At 39.1% G+C, this 19,582-nt stretch overlaps 1 protein-coding gene across 1 annotated transcript in view; it reads left to right on the top strand.

Annotated features, from left to right (window-relative positions):
* Window positions 1–3,144: 3,144 nt before the first annotated feature.
* kaznb (kazrin, periplakin interacting protein b) overlaps window positions 3,145–19,582 on the top strand; it is a 188,261-nt gene continuing 171,823 nt past the window's right edge. Inside the window, exons 1-2 of the mRNA XM_059328782.1 lie at window positions 3,145–3,251; window positions 3,381–3,476. Of these exons, the coding sequence (XP_059184765.1) occupies window positions 3,401–3,476 (76 nt within the window). The 5' untranslated portion in view covers window positions 3,145–3,251; window positions 3,381–3,400. The remainder of the gene's footprint in view (window positions 3,252–3,380; window positions 3,477–19,582) is intronic.

A 19,582-nucleotide genomic window follows, 5' to 3' on the forward strand; every position in this document is an offset into this window, starting at 1 on the left:
TCATAGCGACGTTACAATCGTGCCAATTCAGCACATTGCAGAAGTTAGCAGAAGTAAGGATTAAAAGTTATTACAATGTAAAATTATAAGTTAGTACAACTTACAGTTGAGTTGACAAAAATCTGAATTCAGAGTTGAGCAAACTCAAAAACAAAACTTAAAATATTTAGTTTATTTGTTAAACTTAAAAATGTATCCACGTTTGTTGCCTTGAAATTTTGAGTTCACCCAACTTTTCTTTTTTTGCAGTGTACTGTTGCGTGCAGTATGCATACAATTAGGACATAGTTCATCATGACATTGCACCTTGAACTTTGACCCTCCTGCTCATATACTGAGTGCTGCACAGGGGATTGTGGGTCAGAATAGACAGAAAAGCACGTTGGCTTGCATGCTGCAAAATGTGACAGGATGTAGTAGAACATCCTGGTAGTTTTGTAAAAATGCATTTGACCTACTATGTTTTGGGACATGCTAAATCTTTTTCTAGAGAACTAATTATAGATATAAAATGCTCTGTTGACTGTTTTGAGCTAAATGCAAACACCAAAATGCTCACAATCAGAACAGAATCAGAAATACTTTATTGATCCCTTTTGTTGCTTTGTTACAGTTGCTGCTGTATAAGAACAGAATAGAAAGTAATTCTGTAAATAAAATAAAGGTAAAAAAGCATGCTACATTAAATACAAATGCAAGTCTTAAGTAGATAAAGATATATACAAATAGAAATATAGATATGTACAAATATGTATATATGTAACAACAGTGTGACAAATTAAATTATTGCACATGATTTAGATATAGTTGGTGTATATGTTTACATTAAGACTGTTATCCCACATTATATTTAACCTGGCACATTACCATTATTATTATTAATATTAATATTATTATAATTAACAGTACTTTTTGTTATTTGTTAACCTGCCATTGTTTCCTGGACTAGTCGATTTATCATTAGAAAAAGGTAAAGTTTGACCATAACACATTCATAATTTTTTCAGTTTTTTTAAGATACATAATATAAAACAGAACTAGTTCTCACATTGGAGAAGCTGGATCCAGCATTTTGGGGCAATTTTGCCTGAAAAATTAATTTCTAACTGATTTATCAGAATCTCTCCCAATTAATTTTCTCTCTCAACTAATCTGTCTTTCAACTACTTATTTTAAACCCGTGTTGTTCCAGCTTCAAAACATGAATGGGTGGTTTTCCTTTTCTTATAACAAAATAATTGGTTGAATATAAGGAACCTGGATTGCTAATTTTAACCTTTACAGTTATTCGTCTTCTAGAGAAAGACGACCAGCCTGTGACGGGAGACGGAGTGGGAGGGAACGACAGCTGCTCATACATGACAATATACACAGCCTCCGAAAAACCCTCACTCTGCCTCTACTTCCTGTTCAAAGAGAATAGCATTAAAGCTGATGAAGACGGAGTGGAGATTTATTCTGCTGGGCATTAATCTCCCAGACTTGAAAGTGAAGTTGCGTTGAGTTTTCTCCTGTTTGTGAAATGGCTGCGTTCAGTTTGACCTTAGCATCCAGCAGATTTTATTCATGTTGTCAGCCACCACATGCTGTTTGTTACTGCTTCTGACTTTGTGATTCCAATTGAATTGGTACTTAACCTGCTCTTAGGCAAACACATCAATGTCACAGTTATTTTTCTTTTATTCTCTCAGTGCATGGGGGTTTTGTTTTTATGTCTTTTCCATTACTTTTTCACCTGCAGAACCACCTGCTTAAGTCAGCCCACTACCCGAGTGTTCCTCCGAGCTCCCACTGTGGCTCTTGGAGCGTCATGCCATTTCCTTTCAAAACAGGAGGATGTGATGCGAGGATGTGAGTGCTGCAGTCAGGTCCCTGGTGTGCTCGCCTTGCAGAGCAGCGGTGTGAGAGATGGCTCAATGACAATAGGTTTCCTGGCAAAGTTTTGTTTTTTTCGCCGCTTGGGAAGGAAATCGGCTGTTTAACGCAGGTTTGCATGCTGCGCGGAGAGGTAAAACAGTGCAGGGATGGCTCCAGTGTGATAGTATGTTGCAACGTCAGAGTCTGTAGTAGAGGTCTCCATGCCAACAGCTGCACTGTGGGTATAATATAGCTAACTGTGCCTGCAAGGCCGGAGAAGGTATTTTAAGCTCTTGTAACATGTGCTCATTTGATCTCATGACACAGTTAATTTTTTATTACGACACCTTCATGTACCTTTTAGCTGCAGTGTGTGGCTCATCTTTCACGGCTCCACCGTTATGCACTACATAGAGTTTATAGGTAAGAGTTATTTTTCAGTTGTGTATGAGCTAATTTTTATTTTATACTCAGCAGTTTTCCACAATTCCTTTTCAACACGAAGCCTCTGGAAACCACCAGCTGTACCAGCCCTACTTTTCACTTTTTATTCAACCCCTCCACTTTCTCATCCTCCTTTTTATTTTTTTTCCCCTCAGCACTGGGGGAAGATGAAGCACTTGAGTTTGCTAGAATCTGTTTCCCAGCAGCGGCCCGAGCTTTAAGATGGATCGAGGGGATTTGCATGGGGTGGGGTGGAGAGAGTATGAGATGTGAGGGAGAACAGGAGAGAGAGAGATGTTACTGCTGAGGCACAGCAAATGAGGGCTGTAGAGAGGAGGAGGAGGGAGAGGGAGGAGAGAAAAGAAAAGGGGGCATAGTCACACAGATCAGAAGACAACAGTCCCATCCTGTGCCCAGAGGACATACGCTGCTGTCTACTCTCACTGAGAGTGACGGAGGAGGAGGGAGGATTGACTTTTACCTGCCGTAGACACCGCTCACCCCTCGCCTCCACTCTTCTTTGCTCTTCCCTTCAACCCAGCCTGTCTGGAGCCGCAGAGGACTGTCAGCCTGTATAGACGAAGCACAAGATCAGAGCGCTGGCAGAGCAACTGTGCCTACAGCTCTGCTACCTGCTCCACCACCCTCTATTACTCTCCCTCACATGCGCACACCAAAATGCTCTCGCAGGCACACATTCAGAGAACTTTCTCTCGCTCGTGCACTCTTACATGCTGACAAGCAGGCAGGCAGGCAGGCAGGCAGGCAAGCAGGCACACCCCCTCCCATTATCTGTGCAGCGAGCAGTTCTGCTCATATTGGTGTGAGCAGCGAGGGGCTGTGTTTCGCTCCTCACAGCAGCAGCAGCAGCAGCAGCAGTAGCAGCAGCAGGACGGTCCAGAGGAGAGCAGTCGGCACCAGAGATCACACACCAGCTTCTACAACTGAAGGTAAGCCCCCCCTTCCTCTCGTCTCCCTCTTCCTTTTTTCTTTTCCCCCCTCTCCTCTTTTTTCTGTCTTGATGTGACGCAGTGTTGCTGACCTTCCCTCATCCCTCCTCCTCTGTCTTTCCCCCTCAGCGTGAGCCAGTGGGACAGCCATGGAGGACACCCTCACCTGCAGCCATGCCACCTTCTCCCAGGTGTTTGGACGCCAGGGGCAGCTCATGCAAGCCAGTGAGTAGCCGCAGTTACACCTCCTGCCTCCTCACAAATCATTAGCCAGCTGCATGTCCCGCATGTCAGCGTAACTGATCTCCACCCTCAGCATTTCTCCCCCCGATCCCATCCTCAATCTTATTGCCGTTTTTATTTAGCTGACGCTAAAGAGTGTAACAAACCTCTTTTTAAGGTACAAAATATGACATTATGATAGCTCATGTCTTCCTGGGCTGCTGCTGTGGCAAAGCATAGAGTTTTTTTGGGGAAAAGAAGAAAACTGGGTTATTTTTGGGGAGGATGTCAGATGTGTCTGCTTATGTAAAGGGCATGAAGAAATAGTCATTTATTTTGATTGTGGGAGATGTTTCTGTTGCCTCTGCAAGTTGCTGAGAAGCAGGTTGAGTACATCAACTTGTGTACAAAATAGAGCTACAAAAGCATGTCATCTTCAGGTAATTTAACAGTTATACTCTGAGCTAAGGCTCAGCTGTGTTGGGATCTTGTTTTGACAAAGGGGGCACTTAATTGGGACCAGAATGCCGAAAGATAAATAGATAAATAGGAATCAGACTGTTGTGGATCAGTTACTTTTTAATTATCAGAGCATGTTGTCAGCAAAGACCATTCCTGGATGTTTTCAGTCAATGTAGATATATTTTGCTGTCAGTTATCGAACCGTTAAGACATTTTCTAGCTGAAATGTATTCATAATGCAGGTGCACAGTATTAGTGGGGTTGAGTCTGACAGGCTGAGGCTCTGTCAGAGATGCTCTTAGAGCTCAGACTGATTGCTGAATTATTGAAAACTGAATCTATCGAGATTTTCAGGGGTGCAGGAGCATTGACTACAACCTTGGTGCGGTGCAAACGAAGCACACTTGAAGTGATATCTTATTATGTAATGCACATGGTCAGAATACATATTTCCCCGGGGAGGGAAAAGGAGCGGAGATTGACTTGCTTCCAGAATGAAAGTGTCCGCTGCATCCTCCCTCATCTGGCCTCGTATCTCTCCTCATGGAGCCGTGCTGCGAGAACTTAGTCAATGCCTTTGATGCCTCCGCTCGGCCATAAATGCAAAGTGATTCTTCACACAGTGTTATGATGGATAATGAGGAGAGCCCAGGGCAGACATCAAAATAAAACTGCCTTTAGAGTTGCATCCCATACATTGACTTTGCCACAGCACTTATAAATTCCGATGTTTCCCTCCATTACCACCTGGAGAGAAGTGTCTGAGTGGAGTTTCAAAGCGAGTGTCATTTACAACAACCCAGCTAAGGCAGCACTTTGTACGGCTGATAATGGAAGCATGTCAGTCATTTTCCCAAGGTGGAAAAGTCATGCTCCTTTACACGTGTTGCTCAATAAGCGCTGTTGCAGGATTCCATCTGTTGGGATTTGAAATGTTGACAAACATGAGAATCCAGCGCAGCTCTGGATTGTCTTTGCTGATGTTCTTCACCCCCTCTTTGCACAGCAGCACCATTTTAACCCTATAAAGCCTGAACCATGAAATAATTCCCAGAAAATTATATTTTTTAAAAACTTGAGTATTTATTGAACCTGCTGACAAAAAAAATAAATCAATTTGCATATATGAATTCTAATTTGTATCATATTTTGATACATCACTCTCTTCACTCTTGAACTAACAAAAACATAAAACTGAACATTTTTATCCTATTAAGACTTTACTTTTAACATTTAATTCAAATATGCAAGAAAAAAAATATTTATCTGCTGATATTAAGTTTTCACCCAGCAATGAACCTGTGTCATTTTTGCTACATCTGGTATTTTTGTGCAATTTATTGCTCTTTTTTTTAAATCTCCAACACATGTATACATCAGGTTTTTCAGGAAAAAAATATATCAGACTGATGATGTAGAGGTCTCAACAACTTGTGTATTAAATATGATACACTTGGCTTTATAGGGTTAATGAATAATGCACTTTGTTTGTATGTATCTGTGGGCTTGAAACTGTGTTGATAAGGACATATTACTGTTTAAGGGTTGCAAGGCCCTGATAAATATTGTGCCTCATACAGACTGGAAGCATCTTTATGTACTGAGTTGTTTTGCAGAGCTGCTGATCTGCTGTGTGCCTCTCTTGTTTCATATCTTTAATACCGAGCAGAGAGGGCGAGCCTCTCAGATATATGTGCAAATAATATGTACCATACAAACATGATATATAACAAACACTAGAGACAACAACAAACAGGCAATAGGGTTTGGGGTTTAGATTTAAACGAATGCAGCATTTTTCACATAATACTGGCCTTGTGTTAATCTGCATGAATGCCTTTTCACAGGACTGTACTGTGTATCAGATTGGCTCAGTTTATCTGAAGGGCATCACAGTATAAAGGGAGGTAAAACAAGAAGAGGGTGTGGCAGTGCTGAAGATTCGTATCGCATCACGTCTGACAGCTGAGCCAGTCTCGCCTTCAGAATATAAGTGTGAAAGTTTTTTAGTAAGCTGAAAATGTATCAAAATAGACAGGGGGATAATGAGATCATTGACAGCTTAACGAGAAACTTTAAACCATAAAACTAATGCAGTCTTATCCAACAATGCTGCAATAAATTCTCTCTTCATGAAGGTTATAATGTTCGGTCTCTGTTGAAACTGTTTTACAGAGGTGGTGATTTAACTGTCTCATTTCGCGGACTGCAGTTTGTGGTGCTATTGAAATATATTTCATTATACAAGCAGGTCTTCCTATTATTTTGTCCCAGGTTAAATAACAGACACACCTATCTGTGAGATGCAATACAGTTCAACAGCACCAGCAACTACATCCTCCAAAATACTTTTCACAATAAAAGCTGTCCTGAATAAAGCAACGGTTCAGCTTTCCTGCCTTCTCTTGAGTGTAATCATACTATATGGCACGTGAGTTTTACAATTCAAGTAATCAGTTATTACATTTTCACATACACTCAAAAAAATAACTTGTTCCCAGAACAAAATAAAATTATGGAAATAATTTCCACCTAAATAAAATGCTTTAATTTAGCGAGAAACAGTTTTGTTGAGTGAACAAAATGTAAATATGTTGGGTCAACATGATGTATTTGCATTACTGTTAATTAATTACCAGCGGTCAGTCCAACTAGATTTGTAAGGGTAATTGTAACATACTAACGTGATTTTCTTGGGCCATTTAAACATGTATGACATTATTAAGAGTTACTTTATTTAATAGTGTAGTTACAACTACTTTTTAAAATAGTGAAGTACATAAATTAATTGTGCTGAGTGGTTTAGCCTACAAGATTACCTTTATCATATGAAAATGAACATAATAGTAATTATTCAGGAAATAAATCATTTTTGAAGAGAGTATTATATTCAGCAATTTAATTAGGTTGTTTTAACATAAAGTATTCTAGTAAATTTTAAAGTGTTGCATTTTATGCTAAAACTACATGTTTTAAAACTGTTCAACCACAAAACATCATTTTATTTAGTAGAAGCTACATGTTAGACTAAGGAGAAGGTAACAGACACCCAGTTTTCTTTTTTTGAGTGTAAGCAATGCGTTAACGTAACTTATTTTGCTTCTGTGTAGGGTATTGTTTGCTGCGTGCTAATGGAAGGCATCCATCGTGTGTAGGTCAGCAACAAGGTGGAAGAGAACAGCCTTTATGTTGTGAAAGTAAATAACTAAGCATTGACCTAATTAACTGGTTGCTTCCTGAAACATGATGTACTGTAAGCTACACGAGCTGGTGTTAGATTCATAGTCAGCTGCGCCAAGTATGCCTCTGCACAGTTCACTGTCAGATCTTTAGTAGCCAAAGGCTGCACAGGTGCCGTCAGGGACCCTTGGTTTCTATTTATTTTCATGCACTTTAAATAAAACGTTTTCATTGCAGTTGAATTGCAAAAGAAAATGAACTTCTTACAGTATATGCATGAGCACTGGTACCCTCTTGAATCACATTTTCTTGTAGTTAAACTTTATCTAGCTGTAAAGGGGACATTGCGTCTGTCATTCTGTTATTAGGCTGCAGAGTTACAGATTATGTGCTGTAGATGAGGCCATTCAATGATGGTAGAATAATACATTCACAGGTAGACGGGCAGTTTCATTTTTGGTAGTGCAAAAGTATTTTAACTTACTTTTCTCAGTATGTAACAATGCAACGAAACAAATAAGTTAGTTCGTTAATTATAGAAGTCATGTTATCTAACACTGCTTAACAGTGATGTCTCTTTCCAGAAATGTAAGAACTATACAAAAAATGAATTATATTTGAGAGAAGGCGGACAGCTCACTGGACAATATTTCCAACACTCATCAACTAAAAAAAACAACCTATGGCACTAAAGGTAAAAGTAAAAAAGATATATTTTTGATTTTGGTGTAGATTGTCCCTATAATTCTCTCACCGCCCCCTCAGATGTACTCTGCAAACCCCAGGTTGGGCACCATTGGTGTATAGTATTTACTGCTAAATTAAAACTTAGAAATAATTTGCATTAAGTATTAAGTACTGCACAGCCCCCAGATTCCTCTCAACACACATTAACACACAACTAATTTCTAAAATTGCTACATCTTTTTTTCATTCAGCCCACTGTGCCTGTTATGTTTATCACGAAATGTCCGATGAAAGTGTGATGTGATGTGTGTACACTATCTGCCTCATGCAAATTCTGTTTGATTGGGCCGCAGTGAATGGGTTAGTTGTCAGAATTGATGCACAAGCGAGAGGGGCAAATCTAACAGATATGCAAATCACAGTTCCAGTTAGCCTGCTGTTGTGTTTTGATGCATTGAGCTGAAATTGGGTTTTATCTGAAGTGACTGACGTTCTTTTACGGGGGAAAAAAAACAATCTTCGTGAGAAATTGATGTAATGATGAGGAGAACAGGAGCTGTTAGTACACAAGCACAGCAGCATCTTGAAATTATAGAGATATTGTTGCATAATTTGCAGCTATTCAGAGATAAAACATCTTCCTCCCTCAGTGCAGAGCTGTAGAAGTGCTTAGACTAATACTTACATGGACAACATATATTAAGCAAAACTATAGCAAGAGAGTCCTCGTGTCCAAACAGCATTTTTTTTCATTTGTGCATCTTTGCCATGGCTATGAATCTGCCTCGGGCAAACGACAAGTTAAACCTGTTTCTGAAGACTACATGCATTATTTACTAGATCTCCACTTTCTTTGTGTTCTCTGCCTTCTGATTGCTGGATGAATTCCCTCTTCTTTATATTTGCTTTTTAGTTTTCCCCAACATTTTCTCCCAGTTCTTGCTCTTAAACCAACTGTGGCAACAAAATGTTCACAGCGGTTAACATCCACACAGACAAAAATCACTGCGTTTGCACAAATCCCTGCACACTCAGGCTCTGCTCCTTCTTGCTCAAAAGACCGTGGCCTGACAGTGTGGTGGTTTCAGTCACCTCTCTGCTCCACTGAACCAAAGTGATGTGAGGATCGGCACAGTGAAAAGCTGTCCGCAGTGTAGTCCAGGAGGTCCACAGAGGCCTATAACTCTGAATATCTTCATTCTCCCTCTGGTGTAGAGCCCTCCTCGTGTCTCAGCTCAGGGAGGTCAAGGTGCTGGCTTATGGCCAACGATCTCGTCCCTATTAGACTCCCGGGCTGCCGGCCATCGAACCTAATAGTAATATAATTCAGATGGAGTAAGGCTCTTTAAAGTGCTTCTTTAATTGAGTCATTTTCAGTGCAGGTGTGTACCAAATCCAATCCCATAAGAGCTAACAGAAATTTTGGCCAGATATAATAAACCTCTTCCACTGTAAAAAAATGTTTGTAGAAATTACAGTAAAACACTGTTAAATTGCATCAGAAATAGGGCGTAAAATTAAAAATTGTGTATCACCATAGTAGACACTTTTAACCCTATAAAGCCTGAACCATGAAACAATTGCCAGAAAATTCTATTTATGTTTATTGAACCTGCTAACAAACAAACAACAACAACAAAAAAAATCAATATCAATTTGCATGTATGAATTCTAATTTGCATCATATTTGATACACCGGGTCTTTTTGAGCAACCTTAAAATATTTTTAACCAATTAAACTTTGATTTTCCTTTTAACATTTTTCTCAAACATACAAAATATTTTTTTTCCAAATAAGACGACATCATACATCTGCTGATATGAAGTTCTCATGCCGCAATGATGGATCCACCAGTGGAACCTGCAAATTATTTGGGCTACATCTGGTGTTTATATATTTTTTTCTTCAACACATGTATACATCAGGTTTTTCAAGAAAAAAAAAAGTCACACTGATGATTTAGAGGTCTCAACAACTTGTGTATCAAATATGATACACTTGGCTTTATAGGGTTAACTACCGTAAATCAAAGAATAGCACAAAACTTTTACTTTTACTGTCATAAACTGTAGGAAACACACAGTTTTGCTGTAAAAATATAACATTTTCATGTAAAGTTAATGGAGAAATACCATGATGTCACAATGAAACAATTACCCTAAAAATAACAGGACCTTTCATTCTAAATTACACATTTTGCTGATATTTATATTTACAGTAGAAAACCCACTCACTGTATTTTTTACGGTGAAGTTCTGGCAACCACAGCTGCCGGTAATTTACTGTAATTTTAACAGATTCTTTTTTACAGTGTCCTTCTCTTGGTAAATGCCCAGTTAGATGTATCAAATATGCAAATACTTTCTGTGTCTACTGCTGCATACGTCCCTCACAGTGGTTTATATGCTTACTTACGCTATTGATCCCCGTCCCTGGGTTTCTCCAGCAGCACCGAAAATCACTCCATCAGAGTAGATACAGGCCTAATTTAGATCTACCTCTCTCTTCTAATCCCCGTATTGGATTTAAGAACCCCAGTGGAGCTGAAGGTGGCTGAGCTCGCCTGTCAGTCAGCACATACCAACCCAGAGCGACAGCCTCGGGGCAGTCAGACATATTCCATTATGCAACATAAGCTGCTGTAAATATCAGTTTTTAAACTAAAGATAAATTATGTGTTATAAATGTACAAGCTGGGTGTGATGTATAACAGTGCAGAACATTTTATTGAGGTTTAATTGCCTGCATTTAGCTGCACACACTCGTCTAGTTCTTAATGACACATGTATCTTCATTAGCACACGTTCCCTCGGGCGGATCAATAAACTGATGGGGGTTCACTGGCTGCATTAGTTAGGTGTTTTCTCTCCGAATCGACGTGCCCGCTCTTTGACAGTAGATCAACATCTTCCACTTGACTGACACAAGTGTCCTCCCTGACTGTACTGAGGAGATGCTGAGCTTTATGAACTCCTCCTGAGCAGCTTACTTACAGCGTGACGAGACCGGTGCTCAGCTGGAGCAGTCTGATGCAACATGTGCAGCATTATGGAGCTCTTAATAGACTCCCACTGTAGGTTTTATGGTGTGAAAAATCTTGACGGAAGCAACTCCAATGAATGGGCTACTACCACAGCCTTCCTTTCTCATGTATGTTTTATATTCTTGCCTGTTATAATGAGTTTTTCAACTTTTTTTTGGTATTTAACCTCCTGTGACCCTGCGTCCTCATATGTGGACATTTAATTTTAGGTTTGCTGGACCTTATACTTAATTTTGCTTAACTATGACCTGTTGTCCTCAGTAGTCAATACAGTATAAAAATCAGATGGCAGCATCTTGGTAAAGTCAATCAGCAGCTTATCCCCAGACAAAAGTGGACCAGGTACAAAAACTGATCAGATTTTATGGTTAAAACTTGTTTATTTGTGCTTAATAATTTTTGTAGTTTGACTATTTTTTAGCAATAGCAACAAGCTACGACACTGCTAATCAGGAAGTACTCATTTGAGAACGAATAGACTTTTACTATCGTTCTTTAAATGAGAGGGTATAAATGTAAAGAAATAAACAGCTTTATAAACTAGTGAATTAATTGTGTTATACAGTAAAATTAACCCATCATTTTTTTTTCGAAAACGACTTCCTGTTCAAAGACAATGCTTAGTTTTGGTACTAATTAGGTCCTACTGATCCAAAATATCTAGGAGAAACTAACAATACATACAAAACAAAAGCTTGGGTCTCAGGAGGTTAATCATCCAGTTGATATAAACAGGGAACGTATACCATATTTCTTCTGCATGATATAACAGCAAAGCTCCCCCCAACTCAATTCGCTTTTTATTTGGTTTTCCAGTAGTTTCACTTTTTGCTACCACCTTGGTCTGGGTCAGGGGTCGGCAACCTGAGGCTCCGGGGCCACATGTGGCTCTTCAGACCGTCTGCAGTGGCTCCCTGTGTCTGTGATAAAATAATTATACGAAATGAATACTGATTTCTTTATATTTTTATTTATCATTGGCATTGGCCCATTGGAATTTGTATTCTTCAATTGTAAAAATGTGTAGCTAATATGTGGCATGGCATTAAAAAGTCAACTAAAATCTGCATCATAGCTTACGAACCTTTCGGTGCCTTAACCTCTAAATTTTGTCAACTTCGAGTCTAGATTTGAGTTTTTCTAGTGAGATATTTCTTTGGTTTCCAGCCTCTTATTTGCACTTTGGCCTTCGCTGCATTCTTCATATTAATAAATGCTCATTATGGCATATTAGTCATGTTGATAGGCTCATTAAGACTTAGTTAGGCTGTTTTATCTTTAATGTTAGGCTCAAAATACGTTTTGCAGCTCCATTCCAATATTTTTTCTCTTTTTTTGGCCAACAATGGCTCTTTTATTAGTAAAGGTTGCAGTGGTGAGCTAAGCCCGATCCAATACTAGAAGGGGGTCATTGGTGGTTGTGGCTCAGTTGGTAAAGTGGTCCCTGTGACCATGGCAGCAACACATGTCGAAGTATCCTTGGGTACGATACTGAACCCCAAATTGCTCTCCATACTGCATTCATCTGTGTGTGAATGAATTCCTGCCGGTGGCAGGTGGCACCACGTAGCGTAGCCTCGGCCACCAGTGTCAATGGGTACTGTCCGGAGTGTAAAGCGTGAAGACTAGAAAAGTGCTATATATAGTCTAGACGGATTTCAGAAAAAAGGCCTTCTATAAGAAGTGAGGAGCATTTATGGGTACAAGTCGGGAACCGGCCTACTTGAAAAATGGTTCCCAAGCGAATTTTTGAGTTTTTGACTCTCATTTGCATATCAAAATGGCGGCCAAATTGCCCATCTTGCTCAGTTGTTGGACCATTTCCCCTTAGTTTTTTTGTAAGTAGGCAATCAAAGATGAGGAAATTAAGTTTCTGGATCTATAGTCTAGAGTCAGAGCAAGGATATAGTGGAGGCTCAGTGTCTTTTTATATATTTATATATATATATATATATATATATATATATATATATATATATATATATGCAAAATACCAACTTTTAAGGTGAGATTAAACATTATTTGTGTCATTTTTTAAGGCCGACATAAATATTCAATCAATATCACTTTTAAATGTTCCAGTTGGTATTTTACATATATATATAATTTATAAACATAAAAAAGACACTGAGCTTCCACTATATCCTTGCTCTGACCCTAGACTATAGATCCAGAAACTTAATTTCCTCATCTGGATTGCCTACTTACAAAAAAACTAAGGGGAAATGGTCCAATCACTGAGCAAGATGGGCAATTTGGTGGCCATTTGATATACAAATGAGAAGGTCAAAAACTCACAATTTTGCTTGGGAACCATTTTTTTTTGGATTCTGCACCCTTGAAATATGTAAGGTAGGCCGGCTCCTGACTTGTACCCATAAATGCTCCTCACTTTCACTTTTTGGACAATTCCGTCTAGACTAATAGGTGCAGCCCATTTACCATTTATTGGTTTGAGAGAACTTTCTCTAGAATGAGCCCTTGCACTGAAATCTGCTATATTTAAATAGCCAGGCTACTGTTGAAAGCGACAGCATTTGTACAACTACACCATACAATTGACAAAATGCAGACAATTCTTTATTTGATTGCTGGTGAAAGGATTCAAGTGTCCAATTAATAATGATGTCATGGCAGTCAGCTAAAAATCTCATCTACTCGTATGGGGGTTGCTCTCTGCAGTGACTAAACAAAAAGCACCTCGGACTAAAAATGTGTTGAGTTGTGTCACTGAGCTGATCCATGCAGTGGGAATGAGGCACTACACAAAGGGGTGCTACTAGCTAAATGCTAATGTCAGCATGCTAACATGCTTATGTTTAGCAATGTTTGCCTAATTTCACCATTTTTAGTTAATTTGTTAGTGTGTAACATTTGCTAATTAGCTCTTAATGCAAACTAGAGCTGAGGCTGCTGGGAATGATATTAGTAACACGTATATATAATTCCGTGTTGATTGACTGACCAAGATTCATCAGACACTGTGAAGAAAATGCAATAACAATTTATTTTTTCTTTTGTGAAATGTATAGTATAGAATATGTAACATGTAGGCTGGCTCTCATGTAAATCTCTGTGCACCACGACAGGGAATACTGGCTGAATCTGCTTTTAGGAAATGGTTAAATCTTTCTGGTGTTATGAGAAGGATTTTGAGAATGAATTTACAAATAGATGAAGGGAGAGAAAAACGTGAAGAAAATATTTTACAAAACAACCTCACTACGGGGTCCATCTCAGTTGCTGTGCTGGAGTTTTGTCACATGATTTTTTTTTTTGTCAGCTTCCAAGATGAAGAAGAATACACTTTCAATCTCGTCACATTATATTTATTTATTTTTCATATTTCTGAACAGGGGGCACAATATAATGCTTCACTTTCTTTTGCAAAACTAATTTCGACCTGACGGATGCTGCATCCCTCGCTGTTCCACAAAAGCCACTTTGTTGCTGCAGCACACCGCCAAACTCAAAGTGTTTTATTGTGTCTCCCGGATTTATTGAAGATGAAGTGCTTTGCTCTTTCTAAGGCATTTCATAGGTTGCTGCATTGTTTCAAAGGATTGTAGTAATTTCCCGCACTCTGAACTGCTTTGCCTACTCTTTCTCTTAATCTCCCCCGCTTTTTTCTCTGTATCTCTTATTCTCTGACACACACACACACACACACACACACACACACCAACACACACACACACTCATAGAAAAGTGAGGTTATTGCAAAATTTTAAGTGGATGCACATAAGCTGAATACTGTGCGCTCAGCGAACACATCTCCTCGGATTTAATAGTCACTCATCTCCACCACTTTAAAGCAGCTAAATTTGTCACTGCTCGATCTGCTGTGTACACTGTTGAGCTGCTGGGAGAGTGTTAGAGGTATGAACAAAACCAGCTTTCACATGGGGCTAATCCTGCTCATCTTGGCATCTGTATGTTTACGAGTGTGTATCTGTGGCGTTTGTGTAATTGTGTGAATATGTAGTGCAAGTGTGATTGGATATTTAAGTACTTAAGACACTTTCTTATCTCAGTCAGGTGCAGGACAGAAAAACCAAACACTGCCCCCATGAAATATGTTTTTAATGAGTGTGTTCACCTTGGGAGCAGCTTCCAGAGTGCCGCTCACGTCCCGCCATGTTTTCTGCGTCACTGAACCCTCTGCCAGAGCGTCTGCTGACTCTGCATATTTTCCTCGCCGTGCCCAGTCCTACTGGCCTCTTTTTTCTCTCTCTCTGCCCACTGTAAACCTCTTAGTTACAGTGTTCAGCCCTCTGTAGACACATGCTGAGCTGTTTTCCAAAACACCAGTGTTCATCTTTGACAATACACCACAGAGCAGATGGAGACAGAGAGAGGAGGAGGACGGGGAGGGAGGGAGGGAGGGAGGGAGGGACGAGATAACAGTCAACACACAAATTGAAAACTTGCAGAGAACTTAAATTCTGAGAAAATAAATTTCAAAGTCTAATCTGCAAAACTGTCACCTCTCCTGCAGCTAACATAGGGAAGCTGAGCTGAGAAATGTTAGAGCTTTGTTATACAGCTCAGCATGACTGTAAATACTATCCTCTTCCATCAGACACCCAACTTCTCATCCCTCACTGCGCTTCAGCACTGTGGTGCAGAAAGCAGTCCTAAGGAGAAACTGCCGTGCTTGGCGTCTGTATAAATTTGCATCAGTAGTTAGTGCGGGCGCTCCTGTGGTGATGAAATATAGCCTATTCTCTCGGGTGCTTCTTCTTAACATGCAGGGCACACGGTGCACGTCGTGTACTGATGGGAGTGACAGTGCACACTGCGTGCGTCAATGTTAAAATGAGAGAATGAGGCTTTCAGTTGGATTGACTGCCAGCATGTGACCAGAAAATATTAGCGACTATGAAAGCATTTATCTTGAGTTCAAAAGGATGCCATTTGTTTCCATTAAAAATAGAAAATATAGACGCTGCATATCTTTTGTCTCTTAAAGGTTATTCCTTTAAATTATAGCAAGGGAACAGCAACGCACATTTTGCTAAAGTACATGAAGTTCGGTGATGTTTTGACAGTGTAAAAGCTAATGAGCAGAGCTGCGTTTGAACCTGCACACTATAAATCAGATATGCGTGCCAGTTGAGAAGCTTGAGTGTATGTGGTACCAATTATACCACAAAGACAGGCATATACTTAATGCCAAGAGCTTCTTAAGATGTGTACAGGATGTGCATTTTAGAGAGGAGTTGAATTTAATTCAACTTGCGAGATCACAAGAGCATTGAACCAACCCGAGCTCCTGATAAACAACTCTTCACTGAAAAACACACTGAAGGAACTCCATTATACTATACTTTATATTGAATTTGATGTTAAAAATTGACATAGAAAACATTGGGCACAATTTAAAGCTATTTTTTCAACATGGTCTCATAGGAATCCGTGAAATAGCAACGGATTTGCTTAACTCAAAATCCGTGGAATAGCCACGGAATCACTCAAATTTCCTTGAAACTGACACGGATTTCGCTACAATGCAAGTTAATGCCAGTCATATCCCGTGGCTATTCCATCATACAAAGTGATTATGTACATTCACTGAGTGAATATTTGGAAAATAAAACATATATTTCTCGCTAGAAATGTGATCAAAATCCATTTTTATGCAGAAACTAAGTCAAAATATTGATTTTTTTTTTACTAAAAATGAGAGAACTGTCCGCCATGTTTTTTTGTTCTGACCGCCGGGACCTTGAAAGTCACGTGACTTGGAACAAACCAATAGGAAAAAATATCCATGGAAAATGGTCATTAATTTGCATTGCAGCGAAATCCGTGTCAGTTTCACGGAAATTTGAGTGATTCCGTGGCTATTCCACGGATTTTGAGTTAAGCAAATCCGTGGCTATTTCACGGATTCCTATGAGACCATGTTGAAAAAATAGCTTTAAATTGTGCCCAATGTTTTCTATGTCAATTTTTAATATCAAATTCAATATAAAGTATAGTATAATGGAGTTCCTTCAGTGTGTTTCTCAGTGAAGAGTTGTTTATCAGGAGCTCGGGTTGGTTCAATGCTCTTGTGATCTCACAAATTGAATTAAATTCAACTCCTCTCTAAAATGCACATCCTGTACACATCTTAAGAAGCTCTTGGCATTAAGTATATGCCTGTCTTTGTGGTATAATTTTCTTGTGTCCTGTGCCCTGAAAAGTGGCACTGCACAAGACCCAGAATCACCCCTGATATTCTTGCCCAGTAGTAATCCTCACACCAGCGTGGTTCATTTGAGCAGAAAGGTGACTGAAACTGCTGCACTGTCAGGCTCTGCTCCTTCTCGCCCAAATGACCTTGCTCTGAATGTGTAGGGATTTGTGCAGTCTCAGTGGTAAGTGCACAATTTTTCTTTTTTTTTTTTCTTTCTGTTAACCATACCCCCCTCTAGACATGCCCCTGTTGAAAAGGATGTTGTCAAATGATTATGTGTATTCCTGCAGATCAGTGTCTTTATGTCCAAGGGCACAGCTCCCCTTAACTGTAGCAAAAACATCTCAATCACACACTGTTGACTGGGATGTGGACACTCTTTCTGTCATTTTAGGTAGCTCTTAACATGTTGATATATGTTCAAATGTTCATATATCTGACAAGTTTTGTTATTTAATAGACACAGAGCGCACCTAAGCCCCGCCCCCACAGGAGAGGAAAACAATCCCTCTCTCCATTGACTTTGTATAGATATATATATATATATAGATAGATAGATAGATAGATAGATAGATAGATAGATAGATAGATAGATAGATAGATAGATAGATAGATAGATAGATAGATAGATAGATAGATAGATAGATAGATAGATAGATAGATAGATAGATAGACAGACAGACAGACAGACTTTATTTATCCCAAGCTGGGAAATTACAGTGTAGCAGCAGCATTACACACAGAGACAATGACAACACAATTAAATAAAAAGAACAACCTAGGCATACTTCAAGCAATAAAATATAAAAATACAATAAAAATACAATAAAAAATAAAGTATCTAAAGAAGGGGTATGTATTAAGGAGTAGAATAGAATTCCAGTGCAGAATAAATATGAATATACAGTATAAAAATGTTGGTGCTATGAAACAAATAAGGTGCAATGAACAGTGTGCATAAAGAAACACATAAAGTGCATAGCGACAGTTATGTATTGAATGAAGGAGCCTCCTTGGCAATTCTGCATGTTAACAAACAACATAAACATGTCTGAAAGCTGCTGTGTGGTTAAATGCTCTACGAACAGGGTGAAGAACCAGAACTATACATTTTTTAAAAAGCTGACAAGCTGAAAAACTGAACTTTTGAGAGGACAAAAGTGGATCCAGACTTGACAGATCAGCAGTTTACAATGTGGAAAACTGTGTGATCTGAAACTCAGTATATTAGTCACAAAGTTATACATCCAAAGTCAGTTTTAGTCTGACTATATTTCTGCAAGTTAAGTTAAAACATGGACCCTATACAACTTGTGTTGTAGTAGAAAAAAACAGTATAATACAGAAAGCTATGCAGTATTAAGAACCTTGTCCTCTCTGGTAGACATAGAGTGCTAAAATAATCATATGATATCCTTAAATCTAATAGTTTTAGCTAGAAACAGGTATTTAGGTGAGCGTTTTAACCCATGGTTGTGCTTTGTTACAGTGATAGTTTCCTCTCTGGTGGGCGTGGTCTTCAGAGTATGATGTCTCTGTGCTATAAAACAGTTGTGTGACCTTACAATTGACAGCTGTTATTGACTCACAATTGGATTAACAGATGTAAGCTAAATCTGCTATTTTATAACATAACAATTTTAAACAAGTTTATTATATCAAAAAGCATTTTGAAGTTAGCAAAATCTCTTACGAGTGGCCAGTTGCACCGGCGCTACCATCAAGGTAAGGTCGGCCCAACCAACCACTGAACGCTGTTTTATAGTATCAAAAAAGCATTTTAAATTTAGCAAAAATTTGCTATTTTAATAATATAACAAGACATTTTAATCTTACAAAAACATCTTGCCTACCCAGGTCTCTTCATGGACAGCCGGGTGAAATATAGCAATTCTGCTAAGCCATGTCTCATGTTTCATGTTGCAATGTTTAATGGCTCTGTACTGTCTGTCCTAAAATAAAATTCATTCATTCATTCATTCATTCATTCATGGGCAGGACCTCAATATGGTGGCTCGACCACACGATCAGTACCGTGAGTGTGTAAGCTGGGTGGCTCCTATGTTCAGAATATTTTGGCTCCACTTTTGTACTTTTCGTCCATTCTTTATACCAGCGGTTCCCAAACTTTTTTAGCCGTGCACCCCCTTCTACGTCCCAACCGTGTTGACGCACCCCCAATCCCCCACACCTTAAAAAAAAAAAATGCAATAAGCTTTTTTACAGTCATATTAAAGGCGGCATGTTTAATCATGCTCAAATGACCAGAACACACATATCATAAAATAATCACCATCACAACAATGCGCCTCTCGCATTTGAATTAATCTGAAACACAGTTTCAATATAATGCAACAAAGTTATGCGCAAGCTTCCACTTTTAAGAGCAAAGAGGATGATGACAGGCTCAGGATCAGAGGCAGAAAGCACATAAGTTGGGGAAAATGTTATAATATTTTGAGCCGCGTTGAACAAAAAGTTTAAATGAGCGTGGAGCTAAACAACCCGTCATCATAACACAGGCTGTAAAAATGGAAGAAGATAACTTCTTC

This window comes from Centropristis striata, chromosome 3 (genome assembly GCF_030273125.1).
Source record: "Centropristis striata isolate RG_2023a ecotype Rhode Island chromosome 3, C.striata_1.0, whole genome shotgun sequence".
Taxonomy (NCBI): Eukaryota; Metazoa; Chordata; class Actinopteri; order Perciformes; family Serranidae; genus Centropristis; species Centropristis striata.